At 41.5% G+C, this 12872-nt stretch overlaps 1 protein-coding gene across 1 annotated transcript; it reads left to right on the top strand.

Moving 5' to 3' along the window:
• Positions 1–2479: 2479 nt before the first annotated feature.
• Positions 2480–7829, top strand: LOC117216373 (cytochrome b561 domain-containing protein 2-like). The gene is made up of 3 exons (XM_033463033.1): positions 2480–2706; positions 4122–4386; positions 5027–7829. Exons 2-3 carry the CDS (start codon positions 4135–4137, stop codon positions 5525–5527), a joined length of 753 nt encoding a protein of 250 aa, XP_033318924.1. The 5' UTR covers positions 2480–2706; positions 4122–4134; the 3' UTR covers positions 5528–7829.
• The last annotated feature ends 5043 nt before the right edge of the window (positions 7830–12872 follow it).

Below are 12872 nucleotides of genomic sequence, written 5' to 3'. Positions count from 1 at the left end.
ACCGCGAAAAACAGTAGACGGTAAAGACGAAATTATTTATACGCTGTTTCGTAAATAGGATCCGATGCTTCTCGTCCCATTTTTTTAGCCGTGAAATATTCGCGAAATTCACAGTCATGGTTTAAGTCGATCGTATATCAAAGTGGAAACTGTTACGAAGTATTCACAGGTACCGTCGGAATGCCTTCATTTCGGAACGAAATGGACGCGATATAAACGTAAAAGCGGAAGGGCCGAGGAAACTGTTTGGGATAACTGTCCGCCAGACTTAATGGAAACCTAAGAATAAATTTATGTCGGTTGCCCACTCAAAATGCTAATGCAGCTGCGAGATATTAGCAAGGAAGAGAGAGAGAGAGAGAGAGAGAGAGAGAGAGAGAGAGAGAGAGAGAGAGAGAGAGAGTAACGACGTAGGAGGAGAGAAGCTTCTTCGAAGTCAACGTGCTTCGCTATCGTCGTACTATTTAGAAAGCTCGACTTGTTGTTGGATGTGTTCGTAAATCTCGTATCATAGCACTTCTCATGCTCGCCGCTGTTATCTGGCGATAAAAATAAATTACTCCACGTTGATGTTAATTATGTGCCTCCGTTTCTAATTAAGAGTTCGTTAAGCCAGGGGTAATTAAAATTGATAAACTTCTATCACAACGACTTTGCTAATTAATTCCACCTGCAATCCTTTCTCTTTCTGTGTCTTCCACACTTTTTTGATACCTTCTTTTCTCCTTTTCGTTTCCCCCGTTTGCCTTTGCTTCTCCGTTTCGAAGAAGGCACCGCGCAAAGGGATAATTAAAAAGAATAAAAAAGGGACAGAAAAAACAACGAAGAGAAAGAAGAAACATCTCTGATTTCATGATCTTCCGGGCTGAACAAAGCGACGTCGAAAAAGGGACGTAGATCGATAACGTTTTATCGACATCGGATCTATTAACGATAAAGTTGAGCTACGTATTTGATCACACCCAAGAATCAAAAGCATTATCTCTACGTGAGAGGAGTCATGTGCAATTACATGTTCTGGAGCGATGTCAACAAAGCAATCAATGCGTACACGCTATCGGATTAACTACGCTTCCTTTACGTTCTTGCATAAAGATGTAAGAGAGGAAGAGGATAGAGGTCGACCAATTATTACGTAATCTGACCTCTAATTAGGTTACTACGATACGAAATGTTCGTTATACGAATTAAGATAAAAAGAAGACAGATATAAACAGGAGATTTTATTATCGGGAAAACAGCATTATTAGTGGAAATATCAGAGGTTGTTTGCATTGGATCAAATACTCTTGAAATATCACAATTTTAAAAAAGTATCTATATTTAATGGTCTCTTGATTAACGTAACGGATAAAATCGTGACGCTTGGATATAATAATAGAATATAATTTATATTTAAATACAGACATTTGCGTTGAGCAACCCGTCTGCTTTTCCAAAATTGCTCATTACCGTGACAAGCGCGTAATGTGTAGTAGCCAGATAACGCAAGTATATTTTTGCCTAGCTTTTATTTGTTCTGGCGGAGAACCAGTGGAAAAAGGTAGGAAGAATCCAATTCCCCTCATTTCTCACTCTATCGTTTTCAGGAATTCGCGAATCATGGCAGCGATATTACGCAGGAAATGTCTCCTCGAAACGAAAGCACCCAGCATGAATCGAAGCTCCGTACATTTTCAAACAATAGACAGATGTTTTTGAGATAACACGGACGGTTCGTGAATAGAGGCAAATAACACGCTAGCACGCGATCCACGTGAATTAATTCGCTCGTTACACGTTTTCCACCGTTGAGTCATTGTTTTCATTTTTACCGGACCACTGTTCAAATAATTCATCTCCGCGTAATCAGTGTAATTATTACCAAAGTAAATTATCACCAGGTTTTCCCCAAGTCGTCGAGCGAACTGCACATGTACCGCGCGGACCGCGAGCGAATATAACTACCGATCGATTGATTGGTTGGAAATAAAATTGTTACAACGTATATATACGGAACTGTATTTTTGACTATGGCAACTACAGTGGGCTGACCACTTCGAAAATTGCGCGCGGAAGAACCCGGATTAATCTCAATTAAAGGCTGGCCGGCCGATCGATCGGAACTTTTCGCGTAATTCTATTTCCCGTTTCAATCGAATCTAAATTCGATAATCTGATTCGACGAAATTGCGCCCGATTTGCATTGGAGAATTCCGATGCGCGCCTTTCGGTCGCACCTGACGCGTGAGAATAAACTTTTCGAGGACAATGTGAAGGGAGCAAAGCCGGAGATCGTTGGCCACGAAGAGAAGGAGAAAGAAGGAGATAAAAAGTAAAACTTCAGCAGCCAACTGCCACGTACGAGTGACATCCGATTATCAGCGTCACGTAGCAGTACGATGCTTTCAATTATTGAGAATCGCGGCCACGTGATCATCATTACGATACACATCATTGCGAGTGAGTGAGAAAGAGAAACGAAAGAACGAACGAAAGAAAGAAATGTTCAATATCACAGCAACAGAATATTCCGCTCGATTAAAGGATGTTCGCAATTAGTATGAAAGCGGTCGCACTTGGATCGTCATCGATGTTTACGCTCCGCGAAATAGAAACGCGTATCTGAGCGGTTGAAAGTGTGCGAAGGGTGTGCGCGGCAATCAGTGCGGCTATAATTTAAGAAGAATTCACGTAATTTCGGGCGAAGGAGAACGGGGTTGTTTGGTGAGTTAACGAGTCGTTTAAAATTCTACAAAATCTCGTTTTTTCGCTACTGGATCCGGCTTCCCTGCACCGACTGCTACGTTGAAATTTTTTTCCAACCACCCCCGCATCCTCTGGTCTCGTGTTTCCCCTGTCTCTACTATGGACACGAGACGGAGTAATCGTCGCCCTCGGCCGCCAACTCGAGAGAGAATTTCGCACGATTCGATTAAACGATCGTATTCGGTAAATCTCCGGTTGTTCGTCATCCAGGACTCTTGATTATCCGGCAAGACGCGATTCTCAGTCTAATAAACCAACAAACAAAACAATTTTCCAAGGTTCGCAGTACGTAAGGTTCGCTCGTGTAAGAAAAAAGAAACCGAGTCGTCGCGGACAGCCAGCGTTTTCTAGACGAACGAAAAGTCGAGGCGAACGGAGCTCGCCCTAACGAACTACATTGTGGATAAAATAAGTGGAAAATAAAAACGCACCGCGGCCGTTGATATTGTATAGTCGGGAACCGTATACTCTTGTCTTTCGGTGGAAAAAGAAACTTGTTTGTTTTATTCACTTCGCTTCGAAGAGATTATGGCGGCTTGGATGAAAAAAGAAAATCACGTTGGAACGAAGCGAACTTTTCTTTTCTGTCTTTGTTTCCGTGAGAACAGAACGATCGTCTATGTCTATTCTCTTCTCCCTGAACATCCCAGCTGCTCACGGCAAATATATATTCGAGTCCGATCGCAATAAAGCCATCCCATCGATCCGATTGCATCGCTAAATCAATTATATGCTGAATTTCTATTCTCCACGTCATATGGCCTTTTACATTTTCGTTTCCTACGGAACGTCGGGATCAACGAACTCATTTCCGTTTCTTTCGATCAGTGGCCCGATTTTAAAGGGGTCAGTACCATCGTGCTCCCAGATGTAATCACTTCAAACACAAATACAAGCCAGTCCCCTTTGTAATTCCCCTTATATAGCAATTACTTAACCTAGTAATTACTATTGTTGCTCGGCCAACTCCTTCGCCATTTGCTAAATATTTTCGAGGCATGTGGTAAAGAACTTCGCACCGGCAAGGGATATGGCAAAGGGATTTCTCTGATTATGTGCACCGTCAAGAAATTAGCCGAAGAGATTCCTCCCCTATCTGACACAATACGACATCGATTTAGTACGATAGGAAATATCAGAAAGGAAAGAAAAATTGCAATTCAAATAGTAAGACACTTGGAATATTAAACAGAGTTATTAAGACAGATGATTAAAACGGTATAATAACTTAATATTAATTTAATCAAATGAACAGTTACTTAGTTGTAGAATGGAATGTATTCGATTCAAACAAGTCATTACGTGGAGTGCCGTGCTATAAAATTCTTCCTCATATATATATAGAGAACTTCGTAATTGTTGTAAACTTGCAGATATTTTGAAAGCATGGAAGAAGAAGGAATAAACGCAACGTCGTTCCAGTTGGGCCAAACAAAAGTCGATGTCTCGTCGTCCTCGGAATTTCCGGATAGTTCCTCGAATTTCGAAACCTCTGACACGAAACGAAGCGCATGGAGCACGTGCGTTACCATAGTTGACCTCGTTAACCATATACTCATCGTTTGTCTGACAGCGTTCACCCTGTATTACTCGGTGGCTCACAGTGTCTTCAATCATACGACCCTCTGCACTGTCGGGGTATGTATCTCGACGAATATTCAAATATTTTTCGAACTATTTTCTTTTTTATCTTCACCCTCCTCTGTTCGTCGATCCAAAACATCCTCCATTTAATCCGAGATTACCCCTTTTTCGGATTACATTCATTCCCTTCGTCTTTCGACGTCTTTTTCCCGCAAAGGAGCGTGGAACGAGCGAACAGAAATTTCAAAACAACCGTAGACCAGGTCTACGTAAACCATGAAATTGAACGAAGGAAAGAACTTTGGACTTTCGCGGTTTAATCGTTCAAAAGAAGGAAAAGCTGTTTTGGTTGGCCACGAGGCAAAAGAAACGCATAAACAGAGGGCAAAAAATAGAAAGAACCACAGAACAGAAGTTTCGTGGGCAACCTTGCCCAAGAATGTTCTCCGTGACGATTACACTCGATTCAGATTGCGCCATTTATTTCCCACTTACACACATCTCGCATCTCGCACGATAACAACGAAATCCAAATTCAGCTACGGGACCTTCCAAGTTCGCCTATTCCAAACTAGTTCTGTTCCCCGAGGGGAGAGATACCGTGGCTAACCAAAGTGGCTAAAGAAGTTCTAACGACTTTGTCCAACGATTGCAGCTTCCGTGATCGCTGACGACTCGATCTTACCCTTTTCAGTACGTCCTGCTGATGTCGGAGGCTATTGTCGTGCTCGCTGGTGACAACATCTTGACGAGATATTTTACGCACCGCACAAAGAAACACCTGCACTGGATTCTGCAGCTACTTGGCCTGATCTGCATTATTGCCGGTGTCGTGCTAATGTACCGAGTGAAAAAAGTACACTTCAAGTCCAATCACGCGATCCTAGGCATCACGTCTCTAATCATAATGATCTTTTTAACTGTGACCGGCTATCCTGTTTTTGTCGCCACGAAACTCCGAAAAGTAATAAGACCGATAACGATTAAGTTTGGCCACAACTTCTTAGGTTTATCGTGTTTCGCGATCGGTATGGCATCACAATGTTTAGGCTATTGGAAATTCAGAACGATGAATATTTCGTCAAAAGTGGACGCAAGGTTGATCTGTATAATCGTTAGTATTATGATCGTTGTGCTTTCGGCAAGGAAAGCCCTTCCGACTCTTTTCCAACAGTTCGTAAAACTATTTAGATAATTCGATCAATAGAATTCGAGGTGTCAATATTGATAAATTGATTGATTAGATTATCGACACGTCTATTGTAGATTGGTGTTGCTTCATTTCTAAGACTTAAAGTAAACGTTGAGAGATTTTATTGTCTTATTATCTTTATCATGTTTTTTTTTAAAAACTTATAAGTATCTGAAAAAACACCGATCCAAATGGTAGAAGGTTTTGAATCGAAAGAAAAAATGCGAATGTATTTTTTTTATTTTCCTTTAGTTAGGCGAACGTGATCGACGAGTAAACATAATTCGATTCTTAAGCGATATGGGGAAATTACACAACGTTCGTTGGAAAATAGGTATTGCGTTAACGAATGACGCGATCCCATCGTGTAATCAAAGTTCAATTATATAAAGTCATTACGCTGCGATATTTCCAACGTATGCATCATCACGGTGCGGTTCAATCGCCGTTTATACGGCGATTCAAAAGCAGTTACAGCTCAAACGCATTTCTATTTCACGAACAAGACGATTGGCGTTGCATGATAATTCTTCCATTGAATCATATCAAAATCGTTCTTCTTGCATTGACGCAAAGTGGATTATTCATTGAACCATATGCTGCTGACTGTTATCTGTCAATCGACGATAAAGGCAATTCGATAAATCCTGGAATATCGTAGTGAAATACTATAGTCCTCGTTCGTCTTTGTTTTAATTATTTCAAGAAAATAATCTTCGTTATTTATATTTGATAAATGAAGCCAAACTTATTCAATAGCGAGTCTGAACTTGTGTTTTACATTTTTTTTTTTTTTTTCGTTTCGCTTCTTTTCCTGGTTGACGTAAATATATAGTTTCCAAATACTGCTACACGATTAAAAAAATTCAATTGACACGTATAAATGTCATTTAAATGTAATATTGTATTTATGCGTAATATTCTCTTCGAACGTATAATCCCAGAGTCGTAATTAACGCGTACGTTGGCACACGATAAACTCGATAAAACTGCCGTTTCAGAAATCATTTAAAAAAACGTTGGTTCCGTCGACGCGACATATGCACGTGTCTGTATATTTAGTTGGCTCGTCGTTACCGATCGCGAGAAACGTCTAACGAAATTCTCGTCTGTAACGAATATTTATTCGCGCGTGGCACCTGATTGCCATATTGGAAGACGCAGACGACGCTTCCTCGGGGATGCATGTTTCCCGTATATACGCTGCAAACATGCAGATGCATATTCGTGTTTGAGCAAATACGCGAACGACGTTTGCCCGAGCCAAACGTGAACGCATTAATTAGGAGATTTGCGACTCTTCCCTATTGTCATCATTGACTAGTTTTATCTTTCTATTTCATCGGGAAAGGCGGGGCGGGGGGGGGGGGACAGATAAAAATTAAAAAAGAAAAGGAGATTTCGTTTGATAAATGTGATCCGAGGAACGTTAATTTAATACGAAACGTTTGTCTTCTGGCAATCGATGCGATCTAATCTCCACGTGGAGTATCGTTGGAAAGCTTCGGATCCTTTTTTATTAATCATCGCCCATTTAGATTCGTTCGAGAATCGTTGTTTCGAGTACTTAGCGAAAACCTTTCTTGAAAATTATTTAAATTGAAACTCGTTACGTTCCCGATATCATTCGTTAGAAAACATTTGTATTCTAGCGTGGCTGAACGTGACGTGAAATATTTGGACGCTTTACACCAAGTAATTTCCCTTTTCGCGTTTCATGCTCTCTGCAAAAAAGAAACAAAAAATCCATACTATTTTCTTGATTTTTTGCGACGTGCCATCGTTCGTGTTCCCGTGTTAATTGGTCACGGTGTTGGATTAAATCATCATACTGATTATCGCAATTGTACATTTGCTCGGAGCTCTCGGATTGTTTTAAACTAACAAAAAGTACTGCAAAATAAAACATATCGAAAAGAATTAAAGAGCTGAATAAATACGAAAGTATACGGATTTGATGGAATTATTAATCGCTACAGTTCGTTATCGTTATTGTTTGCGCCCGTCGATTGATTCGAATTAGTTCGTTAAACCGTGAAATTATTCGACCTCGCCTCTTTATTAATTCGTTACACGCTAAATAAACGACGCAGATTTTTCGAACGATGTTTTTTGTTTGGTAAAATAGCGATTTAAAAAACAACGCAAGACTGTATTTTTTCGAGAACACAACGAGACGAATGCAACGCAGCTGTAGTCACGCGATGTATTTTAAAATATGTAAAAATTTAATTAGAATTACATATCGTACGTTTGTACCGGCGGAAAATGAAATAAAGCTTTTAAAATCCTGTGTGAAAACAGCGCCACGGTCCAGATACTTTAGCCCGTGTAAGTTTACTATAAATATTAACAATATTCAAGCAACTGCAAGGTATGTATATACGTGTACGCATGTAGCTTAAACTCCGTTAACTGGAGTTCATCTATTGTATGAATAATTCACATCTCGCCGTCAACTTATAACGCATTAAATATTCACAGGGCGTGCGTTAAATTCGTGCAGACGTTTGAATTTTTCATATTAAGACCAGCTGGTCGCTCATTTTCAACGTGTCTTTCTTCGTGATCTTTCATCCGTATCGACCCGTGCTTAGGATTACACGAACCGAAGCCTAAAAAATTAAAAAACGAAGGGGGTGGGCAACGAATAAAGAGAAGGAGGGGAAATGAAAAGGGATAACGAGTCCATGGAGGAACTGTGGAAAAAGTTCAGCGAAACCTATTTTAAACGCTTGACCACCGAAACGCCGAGCTTTGGCGAATTAATCACGAATTAACGACGAAAAAGAGGGACGCTGCGGTGTCTCATGACGATCTCGCGGACCGGAATCATTTCCACTGGAAAATGGAGTTAAAGCAAAAACGGTGGGAAAAAAGAAAAAACGAAGGCAATTCGACGCGCTTTTTACGTGCAAATTTGAATGGTCGTCTGTGGGAGCGCAGTTGCCATTGCCACACACGTTTCTCCATTATTACTGCACGCACGGATTCTCCTCTTGCCTTGCCTTAATTCACAGTTTCTCTCCTGCTACCATCCACTTCCTAAAAAGAAAAAACCAGAACAAAAAGAAAAAATAGATGATATTCACCCGTGCCTTTGTTCCTGCCTCCAATTTAGTGCTTCCTTTTTTTTGGGGCCACTCGATGGATCCATCGAATGGTCGATTTATGCTGATGCATTTACGGCCATCCAGGGTTGGCAGCAGGATGCATTGTTTAGTTGCACGCAGCCTGCACATCGTCGATTCGACGATCGCAGCTCGGCATTGGAATGGAAAATTGTAACGTAGGTGCTGATAACGTTGCACAGGGCGAATACGGTTAGGGTCGAATACAGGGTGATCTTTAATTGCGTGTCGATGCTTCAAACTGCGACTTTCCTAATCCCTCTTAGCGCACAGTATCGAGGAAGAGCGCGAGATTACGTTTAAGAGATATAGTACCAAAACGACGTTCCGCCGAAGATTGACCGAGATTAATGGTACACCGTTGCTTTGCTTCCACGTTTATTGCGTAAGCTAGACTAATCGCTTTCCGAACTTCTCTTTAATCGTTAATTATATCGACACATTATAACTCTATAACAGAGAATCGGTCGATTAAAACGTGATAAATGCGAATCGGTCTAGTAATAAAATTCCACTTTAATCTTCGTATAGCGTTTTCATAGTTTCCTCTGTCGTAATACCGCAAAAGAGAATATCAAACTCTACCACGTGTAGATATGAAATGAAAAAAAGAAATCATAAAGCAAGATACTCCATCGTGTTCAAAAACTTTGAAACTTTCTTTAAAAGTGTCTAAAATAGGGAAGAGTGAAAAAAAGCAACCAAAACATGGAATAATTTCGTTCATTTTTTAGGCGAGCAAACTTGCTACCGGAAAGTTTGATTACCCCGTAGATCACCATCTGACGCGTATATGCACGTAGGTTCGCGGTCAACGAAAATCGACCGGGAACTTTTATAATACGTATCCGACAACGAAGTGGCGGTCGAAACAAAGTTACCTCGCACGTACGACACCGCTGCATGGAGTTCTCTACCGCGAAATTCCACGCCAGTTACGCTCGATTGAATGTAACTGCGTGTTGTGTCTCCTTTCTCTACCGAACCAACCATAGCAAGACCTTGCTCACGTACAATAATAACGATTTGAAAATTCTATGGGGTTCGAGTTCGATTTCTTCCTCTCCCTCTATTTCAATCTTTCTTTTTTTTCTTTCTTGTTCTGTCTTGTTCGATGGCTGGCCGCGAAATTGACCAAGCAACGGACACTGTTAATCCTAGTACGAGCAAAATGGGAATTAACGATAGCAAATTTCTCATCGGTTTTGGCTAGACGTTCCCTCCAATAAGTGCGGTTTTGGATATAGATAACCCGAGGACTGTATTTTAGGATATTCGTTTCACCGGCGGCAGGATCGTGTAATCCTCGATGAAATATTTAAATTCCCGAAGAGTAGCTGAACGGGAGGGATTTAATTAAAACAAGAAGGAACTATGCCACGAATAGAGTGGCGGACAGAGACAGGAATACAGAGGGATGGAAGGAAGAAAGAAGCAAACTGGCAATTACATTCCGGGTAACACCGTTTTGCAAACGAGTACAATGACATTGTTAATTAAGCATACCGGGAACAACGAGCGGATAATATCGAATCGGCGGTCTTTTAACTTTCGCGCTCGACAATATATTCATTATCCTCTTAATTAGCATATGTCATGACCAGGGTTAATAAACGCGCTTTTATTCTATGCGAAAAGCGATGCGATATTACCCGCGACCGCTGGTAGTTTCATTTTTTCCTCGTAAATCGTCCCTTTTCCCTCTGACCGATATTCTCCTCTCGATCGTGCTTCTACTGGATTCAGACTGGAATTATACATATGCATGCTCGGATCGAATCTCGTCGTGGTTATCATTCATCCACGAGGCCACAGGTATCGAGCCTGCGAATCAATTAATGTAAATCAAAAGCTGCGAACGAAAGCGTGCGCCCATTCGTTCGGTGAAAACGGCACGACCGTATACACAGTCCATTGTGAAATCGTTGGTTGAAAAAGGGAACCTCGATGTTCGGGAACGACGACGACTCTATTTCAAGCTGATATCGCGCGACGCGTACACGCAAGATTACGCGGGTAGTGCCGCTGGCTGCGATTGTGCGCGCCATTGAATTATGTCCGCGGGAACGCAAGTTGTCGGATGTCCACCGACATGATAGCGTCGCCCGTCAAGTGAAACGGTCGTGTTTCATTTTGGTCTGCCTACGTCGCTGCTAATGGAAGTTACGCCAATCGAAGGAAAAGGTCGATGCATACCGCCAACTAGAAAGGGAATATCGACTCGCTTTGAACACCTTCGTGAAATTTTTAGCCGATGAAGTTGATAGATGGACGAGATGTCGAGGAGTTTCGTCTCGCTCTGTATCGTTTTATTGGTAGAACGTTGCTTCGTACATGGATTTTGTGTTTGAATAAATCAGGATGGTTAACACGACATGGAACACGTTGAACTGTAAAGCGATGATACTTGTAAAGTATGATTTCCGTGAGATAAGTATAACTTTTAATTGTCCATTGTGTAAGGTAAATTTTGTAGCGATTGTTTGTATAATACTGACAGAAACGCGTTATCGCGTGAAACGTATCTCGTGAAACGTGCGTGCCATTAATATGAAACGCGGCCATGGAGGAAGAAGAGGATGATTTTGGGTCAACGCCAGATTTTAAACTCATTAAACACGAGCCGTTCGGACGGACTTGGGAACGCATTTATCTGCTGTTTCGTTTTACTAGTATATGGAGGAACCGTTGGTTATTTTCATTCGTGATTTCGTTCTCTGTTTGCGCAGGACGAATATTTCGGCTCTCTTTCCGCTCTAACGGCAGAGAAATTGATTTAACTACAGGAAATAGGATATATAAATCATTCGAGCCAGGGTGTAATTCTTTTGTAGAATGGTACGTGTAGAGGGTGTCCAGCGTGACTTTGTTATACCGGATATTCGTTTTGTTCGTTCAAATTCATAGGAATCCATACGCGCGCTGGCCCTTCTTCTCGCCGGACTCCCGACCACGCCACCAATTTGTCAGTCACGTTCGTTCAAATTTGTCCGGCTAAACGGTTCGCAAATTACGATAAAATCATCCATATTTCAACGAATAAATTATTGGTAGCTTTCGTTCAACGAATCCTTCTCGAAATACAATTGTAAATCATTTACGACGGTTCGATGAAAGCAGAGGGAAAAAAGAGAGGAGGTCTCTACGTCAAACCAGCGATTTCCTCTTCGTGGAATCGTTATATCCACAATATCAACAAGTAATATCTCGGAGAGCGTAGGTTGGGATTCCCGGAACGCTCTGATAACGACACAACGAAAACGCAGCGATAGCGATACACGAGGAAAAAAGATCCGATCGGGGAAAACCGTAAGAAGAAGAACGCGTAGTTATACAAACGATCGTGACTCTTTCTCTTTCGATGATCTTTACCGAGTCGTGAGTTTATCCTCGATGGTCACACGAGCCAATGAAGAAAATGGAAGGAAAAAAACCGAGAAGAAAAATAAAGGAGAAAAACACGAATTCGATAAACTTCTCGCGGCGATGTTCATTTACGTAAGAAGAAAAGCAACTTTAACACCGCGCCGGCCGTATCGTTTAAAGATCGAACACAGACTCAACGATCGACGTAGTTCTCCAACTTTAAATTCGGTCCTCCGAAAGTTTCCACGTACAGGTATATACGGAGGCGACGAAAAATTCTTCTTCCCGCGGTCTTAAAGCGTCGACACTCCCTTTACTCCCTTATACTTGGAATTTCGTTGGCTCTGCCTTAAGTTCAGCCTTATGTAATCAAGCAAAGGAATCGAGAACTCGTAGGTCGAACTACGGGAAGCATCTGAGCATCTTTCTTCTTAAGTAACTTACCTTTTCACAGTAGTTTTCACGTGGCGCGCGATATTCGTCAGATATTCCTTTCGCATTGATCCAACTTATCCCATTTTCCATTCTCCTCCCCCTAACGTGCTCGCGAAATGAACTTCCACTTTGAAATCTCCAGCTCGTGATTCGGGTATCCTTTTGACGATGTAATTTACGATAAAGGATAAAATCGATGACAGACAGACTTCGTTTCGAAACACACAGACTTCGATGGCAACGAGATGATAGCGTAACCCCACAAACGAGGTGACTGCATTCGGTGCAGAAGTAAGCAGAAATTGCGGAACGATTCTCTCTCTTTTTCTCTTGTCAACGTTTGAACGGATAGATCGTTACGCGAGGTTACAACGTGGGAGATCTTGGTTACCCGATATACACCTGAACTCGACGAA

This window comes from Bombus bifarius, unplaced genomic scaffold (assembly GCF_011952205.1).
Source record: "Bombus bifarius isolate JDL3187 unplaced genomic scaffold, Bbif_JDL3187 scf7180000010271, whole genome shotgun sequence".
Lineage (NCBI taxonomy): Eukaryota > Metazoa > Arthropoda > Insecta > Hymenoptera > Apidae > Bombus > Bombus bifarius.
Note: the sequence above shows the minus strand (reverse complement) of the source record. Positions and strands in the feature narration are given on the sequence as shown.